Genomic DNA, 12,162 nt, shown 5'->3' with positions numbered 1-12,162 from the left:
TACATTTTACAGTCTCCCAAGGATATGCTTTTATTTCCCACAAGGAGCAATATGGATGCAAAGAATCTAATCTGAAATGATGTTGTTCATAGGTACTGTGTTGTTTCCAATTCAGACTCTTACCAGTTTGAGGATGTAACTAAGTTTCTCTGTCACCCTGCTGTTTCATAGGTCAGGGAGCTTCAGAAGTGTCTGAGATGTGAAAATGGATATTCACAATCTTATCATGGTCTGTTGCTTCATCCTGCCTTGCACCACAGACTGGTGTGAAAAGATATTTTTGGTTGAAGGAGAAGTAAGTTTGCTTAGTGGCAAAGATGTAAAAGAGACTTTTGAATAAAGCAGTGAGGCATTCTTTAGAGTCCAGTGGAACATTTACTTTTTTCACCTAAGGTGCTTTTAAGACTGTTCTCATTCCTTCTTCAAAGTGTCAGTCTCCAGAATAGATCCTGTCTGTCTGATCATTGACTAAGTAAATGCCCTAAAACTAAGCTTAAAACCACAGATTAGGTTATAAAATACCTGTTTTTCATTAAAAGAAAGGATGCTACTAAAACATGCAGTTCAGTACAAGGCAGTTTTGAATGACAGTCACATGAAAGAAGCTCAGGTTTATACCATAAAGGCAAAGTGACTTCTGTCAATTTTGCACAGTTGTCCAGTAGGTTTTTAGCAGCATGCATTGAAAAAATTGTAAGTTGATAAAAACAATTGTTGCTTATGCAACATTTTTATAATAGTGAGATGAAAACAGTTTTCTCCAGAACAAAATTTTTCTGTAAACAGAAATAGGGGGGGAGGGGCTTATACATCCAGGTTGTCCAGTGTTATTACTTGGTGATTAAAGTGTAATTGTCATTAAAAGTATGGTTTTCCTCTCCTGTTCAGAGAAGATATTCCTGGCTCTTGACAGCTATTCCAATGCATACATAAATGGCACCCACTGATGCAGCAGGGTTAAAAACTGAGCAGACATTTAAAAAATTTTTTTTTCTGGTAAATATCAGGAAAGCATTTGTGAGTAGTTTAAAAGCAAAACTCTCATTAACTTTAGATCTGAAGAGTTGAGGAGGCTTGGAGCAGAATTTTCAAAATGCTCTGAAGGGATTTCAGAAGCAGTATTTGCAGAAGAAAGGCCTGCATTTTATTTTTTGTGCCTTACACAAAAAATCTCCATATCCAGCACCAGATTATAGTTCAATAAAATTGACAGTCTAAACCATTTAGTTTTCACTTTGTTAGATGAAACTTTCAATCAAACTTGTATGTAGTAAAACCAGAAAAGCACACCTTGGCTGTATCTACATGTGCTGCCCTGATGTAATACTGAAGTTATATTCAGATGCTGCTTTCACAAAAGAGAAGGAAGAGAAAGTTGTGTCTAAGTTTACAGTTTTTTCTAGTAGAAAAGAGGAGTGTACTCCACTATAAACCTTCATCTAACCTGTTTATGCAGAAATCCATCAGGAGCTCAGTAGCACACCTGCAAAATTGTTACACAGCACCAAATCCCACTTAATTTCATCCCAGGAGTAAATATGATGTGATGGAGACACCAGATAATCTGCTCCTTCTCCTCAGATGAGCTGTATCCAAGTTGTTATCTTCAAAATAGGTTCCTTTCTTCAATATTTGGTTGCAGGCTCAGCTGTGATTAAAGCACAGCATTTTAATACAGTCTGCATTATAGATTTTATGGAGGAAGGTACAAATCCACCAAGCATGAGATTTTTAAATGCTGTGGGCCAGAGGCTGTTGTTACTGATGTTTGTACATGAAGACAGCACAGCCTAGTTTGCTTCTAACACTTGTGCTACAGCAGTAAAATGTTTTATTTTGAATATGCACTGTGTCTCCAATAGCAAATAAAGCCTGCAGGTAAGTGGATTTCCCACATTCTTTTGCATCTCAGTGGATAAAAGAGCTATGTCAGGGCTGGTGGAGAAGAATAAATGTTAAAATATAAACATCACGGGAAAAGCAAACAAATTCTAGTTAGAAAGCTAAGTTTCAGTCTTTTCTGAATGTTCTTCCTTATTTTTAAACTCTTGATTTATAGTTTGAATTTTAATATGAGTCCAAATGCAAGAACATGCAGCCTGAGCCCCCAAAAAATTTCCAGTTGAAAAAATTGGATTTAATTTCTTGAAATGCTTTGCTGTGCAGTGGTCCCCATTCCCTTGTCACTTGTAAAATCCCTTCTCACATCAGCAAAACAGTATTTTCTTAAAATAACCTTCCATGTCCTATTACTGGGTAACAGTGGGGTGAGTCGGATGTTCAGAGTTTTAGCACCAAAGACAAAATGAGCTTAAATAAATTTTTCCTCCAACAAAGCACATAGCTGGCCCACTTCCATTCTGTTATTTTTTTTTATATAAGCCTTCAGACAGCATTAATACTTTCTTTCTGTGTCTCAGGTGCACTGTTGGAGAAATAACAGATGCAATGAAGAAGGTGTTTGGGGAACACAAAGCCAGTGACCGCATGGTGAGCGGAGCTTATCGCCAGGAGTTTGGAGAGAGTGATGAAATTCTTCATGCCATCAATAGGTGAGAACAGCTTCCCAGGAAGCCAAATACAGACTCACATTTATTCTTTTAGATTTGTGTGCTACTCACTGTGCCTAAAAAACCATTTCCCAAACCTCAGTTACATCCCCAGAACAAAAGAGCGACCTGCACAGTCATGGCCATGCCTGTAAGTGAGCAGGGAGAATGGGAGCAGGCAAAATTTAATTGATCTTGTATTTGCTTGTAAGCAAAATCCACTGAGATGATGTTGTAATTTGTGGATTTTGTTCAAATGGATTGGGCAGTGATAGAATGTTACCTGAAAGGTTACCTGAAATCCCCATACATTGGATTGCTTCTTTTGAAGACTCTGTAACAGTGATCTCTAGAATGTTTCCAGCACTTTATATTTACAAAACTTGCCCATAAGTTGTCCCTGCAATTTCATTCTTGCTATTCCTAAAAATGTAAGACAAAAATATGTCTGGTTATCCACATAAACTTGCAGTCTATGGGTTTTACTTACCCAAAGCACAAGGGAAAAGAACATCAGAAGATGGCAGTATGTGTGAAAACAGTCGCCTGTTTTTGCCATTTGTCAGCTTCTGCCTCTGCTGCTGTCCTCTTGGGTAAAGAGAGTGAATTACTGTAGTGGGTGGTGATTTCATATGAATAAACTCATAAGGTTCCTGCTGTGTTGGGGCTTTCACATCAAAGAGTTACAGGATCTCTTAAAAGGAAATTACTTGGTGGCTTCACAATGATCATGTTTATCCTGACTTGAAAGTAGTTGTGTTGAGGGATGTCACTATCATGTTTTGTTTTAAATATTTGTTTTAAAGGTATTTTAAAATATGCACATACATGACACAGAACTGATTCCTTGAGAATCAAGATTTAGCTTCCTTTTTACATACCTGCCTTTATCTCCAAATTAGTACAAATGGTAATGAAACTGTATTTATTAGGTTTCAAAAGTAGCCTTCAAAAGTCTGATTTCCCACTTGCCTCACACTTAAACCAGGCTTTGGGTTGCAGTGTCTCAAGTGATTTTATCCTGGCAGGCTTGGAGCACCTAGAGCTGGTCTTGTTGGGAGGGAGCCTGTTGATGTGGAAGTAAAAAACAAGAATATGGAAAGAGAAAACAGTACAGAGGAAATGCAGCCATATCCTTGGCTGCATCAAAAGAACCATGGCTAGCAGGTCAAGGGAGGTGATTCTCCCACTGTACTGCTCCCTGCAGAGTTGTGTCCCGTTCTGGAGCCCCCAGTATATGTAGTGGACCTGTCAGAGGGAGTTCAGAGGAGGCCATGAAGAAGATGAGAGAGCTGGAGCACCTCTCTGATGAAGGCAGGCTGAGAGTTGGGGTTGTTCAGCCTGCAAAAGGCTCTGGGGTGACCATAGAGCCCATTCCAGCACCTGAAGGAGCTACAGGAAAGCTGGGGAGGGGCTTTTGACAAGGGCAGGGATTGACAGGACAAAGGGAAATGGTTTAAAACAGGAAGAGGGGAGATTATACATTAGGAAGAAATTCTTTCCTGTGAGGGTGCTGAGCCCCTGGCCCAGGTTGCCCAGAGAAGCTGTGGCTGCCCCATCCCTGGCAGTGTCTCAGCCCAGGCTGGATGGGGATTGGAGCACCCTGGGCTGGTGGGAGGTGTCCCTGACCATACAGGGGGGTTGGATCTTTATTGTCTCTTCCAACCATTCTGTTATTCTGTGATATCACAAATTAATTTGGATACATAACTTCTTTGCTATTCTCAACAGTCTGTAGAAACAGAGAAAGCAGGCCCAGCTCCTACACATCTTCAAGCAGAACCTTTGGTAGTCTGCTTCTCCAGACTGTTTTGATGTCTTGACATAATTCCATTCTAAGACTTCCCAAGTTCTTATTTTTACCCTCTTACATACTGCATATTCCTGACTTGGTATGCATATTCCTGACTTGGTATCATCTCCTGAGTCTGTTCATATTTGTGCTGATAAATCCTTTCTCTAAAGTCATTGTTTTCCCCAAACCACACCACTGAATTCATACAGTGACCATCCCAGCTATGGTTTCAGAGCATACCAAATCCATACAGCTCCATCATTACAGAATGCTTAGACAGTGCAATGTTAAAAAAAAAATCTTTTAGAAATATTCCTGGGAAGCAGCAGTCTTGGTGTCCCACTTAAGGACAGATACTGTGGTACCTGGATGATGACAAATAAAGTAAAAGGTTCATCTCTGAGGCTGCAGTTACAGTGACTTTAACACAAATCTGAACTGCCACTAACTAGAAGAAGGGAGGCACTGGAGTGACTGCATGGAATGGGGGATCCAGTAATCATTTTCTGCACAGTCTTGTGCCCAGTTGAATGATGATGCCCAGCATGGTGTCTGGGACATCTATAGCCTCTGTGCCATGCAAGTACTTTTCAAATAATTGGTCACAGTTATTCTTAAAATTTAAAAAATGTATTTTAGTTAGTTGTAATTTAGCTCATTAAGCCCTCATAGCATTCAGTATTTTATCTGTTAGAAAGCAGGAAAATAGTAGTTTAAAAAAAAATGAATAGGGGCTGGAGCACCTCTGTTACAAGGAGAGACTGAGGGACCTGGGATTGCTCAGCCTGGAGTAACTTAGAGCTGAAAGGAACCTCCAGGAAGGCTGGAGAGGGACTTTTCCTAAGAGTGTCCAGCAATAGGACAAGGAGAAATGGTTTCAAACTGAAGGAAAATAGGTTTAGACTTGATTTTAGGAAGAAGTTCTTTAGAACAAAGGTGGTGAGAGTCTGAAACAGATTGCCCAGAGAATTACGGATGCCTCCTCCCTGGAGGTGTTTAGGGCCAGGTTGGATGTCCCTGCCCATGGCAGGGAGCAGATCTCTAAGGTCCCTTCCAGCCTAAGCCATTGTATGATTCTATGACCTTTATTTTTGAGTCTATTAAATACAATAAATCAGTTCATTATCATATGTCATGAATATTAACATAATGTGCTGACTACAGAGATAAACCATGACTTAGAAGATCATTTTATTTGATGTACAGAAACGATATTAAGTTGCAGCCAGTGCTTTTTTATTTATTTATTTGTGGAAATACTTCTAATACACCTTAGTGCTCTGCAATGATCCAGTATGTCTTTTCAAACAGAGTTAACAAGTTCATGGACCGGGAGGGACGCCGACCTCGTATCCTCGTTGCAAAGATGGGTCAAGATGGCCATGACAGAGGAGCTAAAGTCATTGCTACAGGATTTGCAGACATTGGCTTTGATGTGGACATTGGTCCCCTCTTCCAGGTAAGACTGATGGAGTGGTGTCCATTGTATTTCAAGTGCAGCCATTTTCCCCCTAATCCTTGCTCAGCAGCCAGGCTGGGGCTGTTACTTGTCACATAATCCTCTCTCCACACAGACACCTGGAGAGGTGGCCCAGCAGGCTGTTGATGCAGATGTTCACTGTGTTGGTGTGAGCACACTTGCAGCAGGTCATAAAACTCTTGTGCCTGAGCTCATCAAAGAACTCAACACCCTTGGCCGGCCAGATATCCTTGTCATGTGTGGAGGTGTCATCCCACCTCAGGTATGGGTGTGAACATAATTTCCCTCGAGGCTAGGAGGCTGCTTTTTTCCTGTCCCTGCTATTTTAGTGATTTCCTCTATGATCTGTTATTGCCAGAGGTGATTTACAGCACTGAAGGCTGCTGTGAACAACCAGCAGGGTCAGCACAGATCTGCAGGATGCTTGTGGGGTGTTGTTGATGTGGTTTTCTGTACATCATGTAACTTACTGCTTTTCTTCAATGGAACTGAAGAACACAAGTTATGTTGTGAAAGGACTAGCCTCAGGGAGATGGTTTTTTTTTATCTGTTGTTCCTGCTTACCAGTACCTTGCATATTACTCATAAAGGAGCACTCCTGCCTTAGACTTTATGGCTGCCAGTAATAGTTTAGAAGACACATCTAGGGACTGAGGTACTTGGCAGGTCCCAACACCTATAGGCTACACATCTCATTCACTGTTTAACCTCTGCTGTTCCCCATTGTTGCCTCTCATTCCCTCTGCTTGACTATTTCTCCTTAACTATTGAAATTTGTTGGATTGCAGTCAGAAGTGTGCCTTAAAGTTCCTCAGTTCACCCACGATGTGCCTGGCTCTACCACTTTTAGTGTCATCTTCTCTCTAGAGGGATTCAAATAGATTTTGTGTATATGCAATTCCCTTTTCCTAGCCATCTTCCTTTTCTAGCCAATTAGAAAAATGTTCAGGTGTGAGGCTTATCTGAACAAACAAAACTCTTAGTATTTTCCTAGGAGATCAGTTGAGTTCTGTCCAGTCTCTTAGTGGGATGCTACTAGCCTGTGGCTGGAAAAGGTATCTCCTATATAGAAGTAGGAGAAACTATGTAACTCCTTCCCAGGGTTTTTGAAGTTCCTGGACAATCACAAGATTAAAGTCATTTTGTATGAGATTGAGTAATTTTTGTATGAGATTTTGTAAGATTGTATGAGACCACTGGTAGTCATCTGGTCCAAACCCTTGTTCAAAACAATATATTCAAAATTTGAAGTGAGATCAGATTTAGGTTAGGTTATTGAGGATCCCATCCAGTTGATTTATATTTTGTAAGCACCTGTTATTAGTCAGATGTTAAAACATATAAAAATTTTCCCATGGATATAGTTGTTCTTAGGTTTTTTCAGTACTTTTCAGTTTTTTGTTTTCCTTCTGACTACTGGATTTTTTTTGTCATTTCCTCTGATGCTGTGGTGCTTCTTTCTGGGACTTGCTGCATGGGCTTTCTCAGGGCCAGCATGCAAGTTAGAGCATTACACACCAGTTGTCAGGGTCAGTTTTCTGTTGCACTGCTGACTACAGATAATCAATTTCTTTCTGAACAGGATTATGACTTCCTGTACCAAGCCGGCGTTACCAACGTGTTCGGTCCAGGGACTCGCATTCCAAAAGCAGCTGTCCAAGTGTTGGATGATATTGAGAAGTGCCTGGAGAAGAGGCAGGAATCCCTGTAATGCTGAAATGTCACACAACACAACCAGCCTTACAGTAATCACTTACAGAATGTACTCATCAGCAAGGGATGGCCAGCCACACACCATTGGTTCCCCTGCCCTGTGTCCTGGTGTTTTGTGCTTTCTAAGAAAGTTGTAAATTCTCTGCTTGTTCTAGTTGAGGATTATTTATATATGTGCCCACAAAAAAAAATTATCTCTACAACTATGATTTCCAGGGAATTAAGGGAATTCAGGTGGGTTGTTTGGTTTTTTTTCAGGTACTCTGATAAATAAAATATCCATTCCAGCTCTTTGGTTGATCTCTTTTGCACGCAGATAACTTCTTTTGATTTTTTTTGGCAGGCATTGTAGACCTTGAAGTCTTCAGGAAGAATCACTAAAGTTCAGCAGAGATACGATTGAATGCAGCAGCACTTTGATGTTAACATTAATCTGATTTACTTTGCTTAAGAAATGCATGAAGTACATGAGCCAGAATTTTCCAAAGTTTGTGGTTTGATTAATAAGATACAAATCCTGTACCTGACAGATACCTCCACAGGAGCAGCTGTGCATCTCTACTCTTCGTCTACATCACTGCCCTTCCCTGATACTCCACTGTTTTTCACATGAAGTTGATTCCAGTGCTGTCCTTTATTAGATCAGTATTTTATGTCCAGTTGTTGGTTTTGCTGGCTGAGTCTGTTGAGCATTTTGACTTTCTTCAGGTAAATTGATCCTAAATCCTCACCATTTTTTCTCCCCTTTGGAAGGAATTTGATTTATTCATGAGAAAAGTCCTTTGTGGAGTCCATACAAGGCAAATAGGGTGTGAGTGTCTTTTGAGGGGCTGTCTCTGGTCCTATGGCCCTATCCCAATCGTTGATCATTGTAACTCGTCATTAAATGAGACCACAGCCTCACTGGGAGAATGCTTTTATCTGCCTTGTGGTGGAAGAGGCTGCAGCACATTTCTGAGAGGTTTGGCACCATCATACATTATTCAAAATGAGATTTTCTGTTGTTGGCTGGAAATCACAGATCCAATTAATAGCATTGTCTCATCACTTCAAAGATTGCAATTTGTGAGACCTTTACTTGCCTGTAGTCTCAGGCTGCTCAGAAACAAGGAGGATAACTGACTGGATGTTTTCTTTTCTCTGTCTTTCTAATTAAGATATAAAATATTGATCTCAAAGCAGACCTTTGCCTTTAAAACTCCTTGGAGGTTTATCCTCAACTGTTTATAAGTAGCTGATTTCCATCAAGAAGCATTGGTATAGTTCAAACCAGGATATATAGAAAGTAACCACAATAAAAATAATCCCTTAATGTCTTTTCCCAAGCCTTTCTGCCAACCAACTGGAAAAAATACTTGGTCAAAGTGTTGATGACACCTGAGCTTCACAATGACACAGGTTTCATTCATATCTTTGTAGTTTCTCTGTTTTTTGATAATGTGTCATCCACCTGGTTTTGCCTTACAGAGTCTTTACATATCTACAGCCTCCTTTATGCATCTATAAGCATCAATAAGCTTCCTCCTCAGTCTTCTCCAATCTAAAAAGACCCCAGTTATTCCTCAGCCTTTACTGGTATTTGAGTTATCAAGTCCTTTTATCATCATCTTATCCCTAAACTTTTATGTCATCTCAGTAGGAAGCCCCATTTATCCTCAGTGGAAAAATCTTAGCTGAAGGTGGCTTGCTCAGAGGTGGATGTTTGCACTGTGAACTTCTACAGGTTTGGTGAGACAACTCCTAGTGAGTAGGTTAGATGCCCTTGGAATTTTTACTTAAAATATTTATATTGGGTTGTCTGTGCTGATTGCAGACAGATTCACCCCTGAGGTTAGTGCTTTCTGCTTCAGAAGATGAGCTGAGAACACATTCCAGGCCTGGGCAGGAAATACCAGGGAAATAGAGTTATAATTTAACCATAAATCAGCTTCATGAAAACTAAGAGAAAACAACTAGTCCCCTTTACAGTATGAAATACTTCCTTCCCTAGTTCTCTGGCCAAGGGCAGCCCTGGGTTGAGAGTTTTCTGTATTTAATATAAAGCCATTTAAAATTCAGTCTCTACTGGGGAAGTTTTGATTTCCTTCTCACTGAGTCAGAGAGATCAAAAAGAAATTTGAGGCATATTTGATACACAAACACCTGGACTTTGATTTTTAAAAATTAAATACACAAACAGGTAATAAATCAGGCTATTAAAGGATTTTTTTCTTGAACATTAGCAATATACAGATCTTTTGGGTTTACAGAGATTCTGCCTGTATTGTAGAATCACATATTTTTCATATTACACTTTAAAAGTATTTACAGGTGGATGTGGTCGTATGTGTTCTGCTCCTGAATTTTTTACAGAGGAAGGTCCAGTTACCTGACAGTATAAATGTGCATCTATAGTTCTGCAGTTAGCAGATGGGAATATCTACTTTGCTATTTAGCGTGAACATCAAGCAACTGAAAGCAGGAATTCCAAGGTGGAAGATGATTATTAAAATGCAGATTCCAATCAGGTTATTTTTTTAAAAGCTGAAAAAAAGGCTGATAATTGACATTTACCCTCACAAGTCCATTTCTAGCATGTTAACATTTTTTCTACCCACTGCCACACTCCTCTGTCCCCTCTTATATTTTACAATATTGTCTCTTTTGCCCCCTCCTCCCACATACACCTGCATAAGACCTGCATCTTATCTCTTCTCTCCCCAAATACTTTCCTTTATTTTTCACAAGCTCCCCTCTCAGTAACAGCTATTTTCTTCTGCTCCTCACATCCCTCTTCCCTTTTCCCATTTTCCTGTGCCACAGGCTGCTGGAGGTAACTGTATCCCAGAGGATGCTTCACCTCTTAGTATCTGGGACAGAGGACTGAGCACAGTCTCATTCTGTATGGAGTATCTGTGAGTGACAGCCCAGGACAAGATAACATCACCTTGAAGGCAAGCTTAATTTAGGAATTTTTCACAACTTTTTACAAATGAACCTAGTTTAATCTAGTGGAATATTTATGAGAGTTGGTGACACTGCAAGTGGCAGGAGCTCAGGGGAAGGCAGGCTCCTTAAAATTTCCTAATCCCCCAGCACCTCCAAATCCATTCACTATTGTTTTAGGCTGTCAAGTAAAATCTCTGCCAAATCCGCTTGTGATTTAACTCCTTTTGTCTTCACCAGACTTAAGGCAAAGAAAGTTGTGGTCAGCTGCGCAAGCAGGAGAAGCAACAACTGCTGCAGCCATCAAGCCATGTTTTCTACAGTTCAAACCCTAAAGATGGGTGTTTCTGTCCTTTTAATTTACAAATTAAGTCACAGAGAGAGAGCTTTAAACTGTAGGAGCTCATCCTTTCCACCTCAGACTGGCTGGCAGGAGGGTGTTAGGGAGTGCTGTTGTAGGGTGTTGCACATGTGCTTTACACTGAATCAGCAAACTGTTCCCTGTGGAAGTCGAGTCAGTGCTCCAGCCAGGTGAAGCAATGAGAGCCAGGACTGTACCTACAAACTTACTGCCAGGCAGGTTGTCCTGGGGACATCTTTTGCTGTGCCATGCAGAGTTCCAGGAAACAAATGCTTGGACAGCTTTCATGGTAGAAGAGTTGTTACACCTCAGCAAGCCACAGCTTCACTGCACAGTTCCTTTAGCTAAAAGATTCCTTCAGTTCTCCTTGTGCTGTCTGTGAAATGCAGAAGGCATCTCTCACTGACTGCCACATTCCCACCTAACTTATTGACAGGAAGCTGAACATGAGCCAGCAGTGTGCCCAGGTGGCCAAGAAGGCCAATGGCATCCTGGCCTGTGTATCAGGAACAGTGTGGCCAACAGGTCCAAGGAAGGGATTCTGACCCTGTGCTCAGCACTGGTGAGGCCACAGCTTGAGTCCTGTGTCCAGTTCTGGGCCCCTCAGTTCAGGAAGGAGATTGAGGTCCTGGAGCGGGTCCAAAGGAGGGCAACCAGGCTGGTGAAGGGACTCGAGCACAGACCCTATGAGGAGAGGCTGAGGGAGCTGGGGCTGTTCAGGCTGGAGAAGAGGAGGCTCAGGGGAGACCTCATCACTCTCTACAACTCCCTGAAAGGAGGTTGGAGCCAGGGGGGGGTTGGGCTCTTTTCCCAGGCAACTCTCAGCAAGACAAGAGGGCATGGTCTTAAGTTGTGCCAGGGGAGGTTTAGGTTGGATATTAGAAAGAATTTCTTTCTGGAGAGGGTGATCAGACATTGGAATGGGCTGCCCAGGAAAGTAGTGGATTCTCCGTGTCTGGAGATATTTAAAAAGAGACTGGATGTGGCACTCAGTGCCATGGTCTAGCAACCGCAACAGTGGTTCAAGGGTTGGACTCGATGATCTCTGAGGTCCCTTCCAACCCAGCCAATTCTATGATTCTATTCTAACTTCTTCAGTCTAAGGCTTTCTCGAGGTTGTGTTCTGAGGAGCTGGAACTATCCCTCTGACAGAGCTGTAGATCTCCATAAAGACATTTCAATAGCAGCCACTTTATGATCTTTTCCTGGCAGTGAATATTTCTTGCTACCCATTTGGTTTTCTGGCAAGCTACACCCTCAGCTGTGTTTATTTGGTAAAGCTTTGTGTTCAAACTACAGTTCTCTCTGATGGCTGTTTTGCTGACAGAGCCAAGAGTTT

At 41.3% G+C, this 12,162-nt stretch overlaps 1 protein-coding gene across 7 annotated transcripts in view; it reads left to right on the top strand.

Moving 5' to 3' along the window:
* The window catches only part of MMUT (methylmalonyl-CoA mutase), a 37,866-nt gene extending 30,029 nt beyond the window's left edge, over nucleotides 1–7,837 (top strand). For 4 of the 7 annotated variants that reach the window (XM_030447705.1, XM_030447707.1, XM_030447704.1 and 1 more), the window contains 4 exons: nucleotides 2,421–2,552; nucleotides 5,656–5,803; nucleotides 5,919–6,086; nucleotides 7,407–7,535. In XM_030447705.1, the coding sequence (XP_030303565.1) occupies nucleotides 2,421–2,552; nucleotides 5,656–5,803; nucleotides 5,919–6,086; nucleotides 7,407–7,535 (577 nt within the window). Of the gene's footprint in view, nucleotides 1–2,420; nucleotides 2,553–5,655; nucleotides 5,804–5,918; nucleotides 6,087–7,406 lie in introns of all 7 variants that reach the window. The other 3 variants (XM_030447701.1, XM_030447700.1, XM_030447702.1) reach the window with 2 other exon arrangements.
* The last annotated feature ends 4,325 nt before the right edge of the window (nucleotides 7,838–12,162 follow it).

This window comes from Calypte anna, chromosome 3 (assembly GCF_003957555.1).
Source record: "Calypte anna isolate BGI_N300 chromosome 3, bCalAnn1_v1.p, whole genome shotgun sequence".
Taxonomy (NCBI): Eukaryota; Metazoa; Chordata; class Aves; order Apodiformes; family Trochilidae; genus Calypte; species Calypte anna.
The sequence above is the reverse complement of the archived record's forward strand: the minus strand, read 5'-3'. Positions and strand labels throughout refer to the sequence as shown.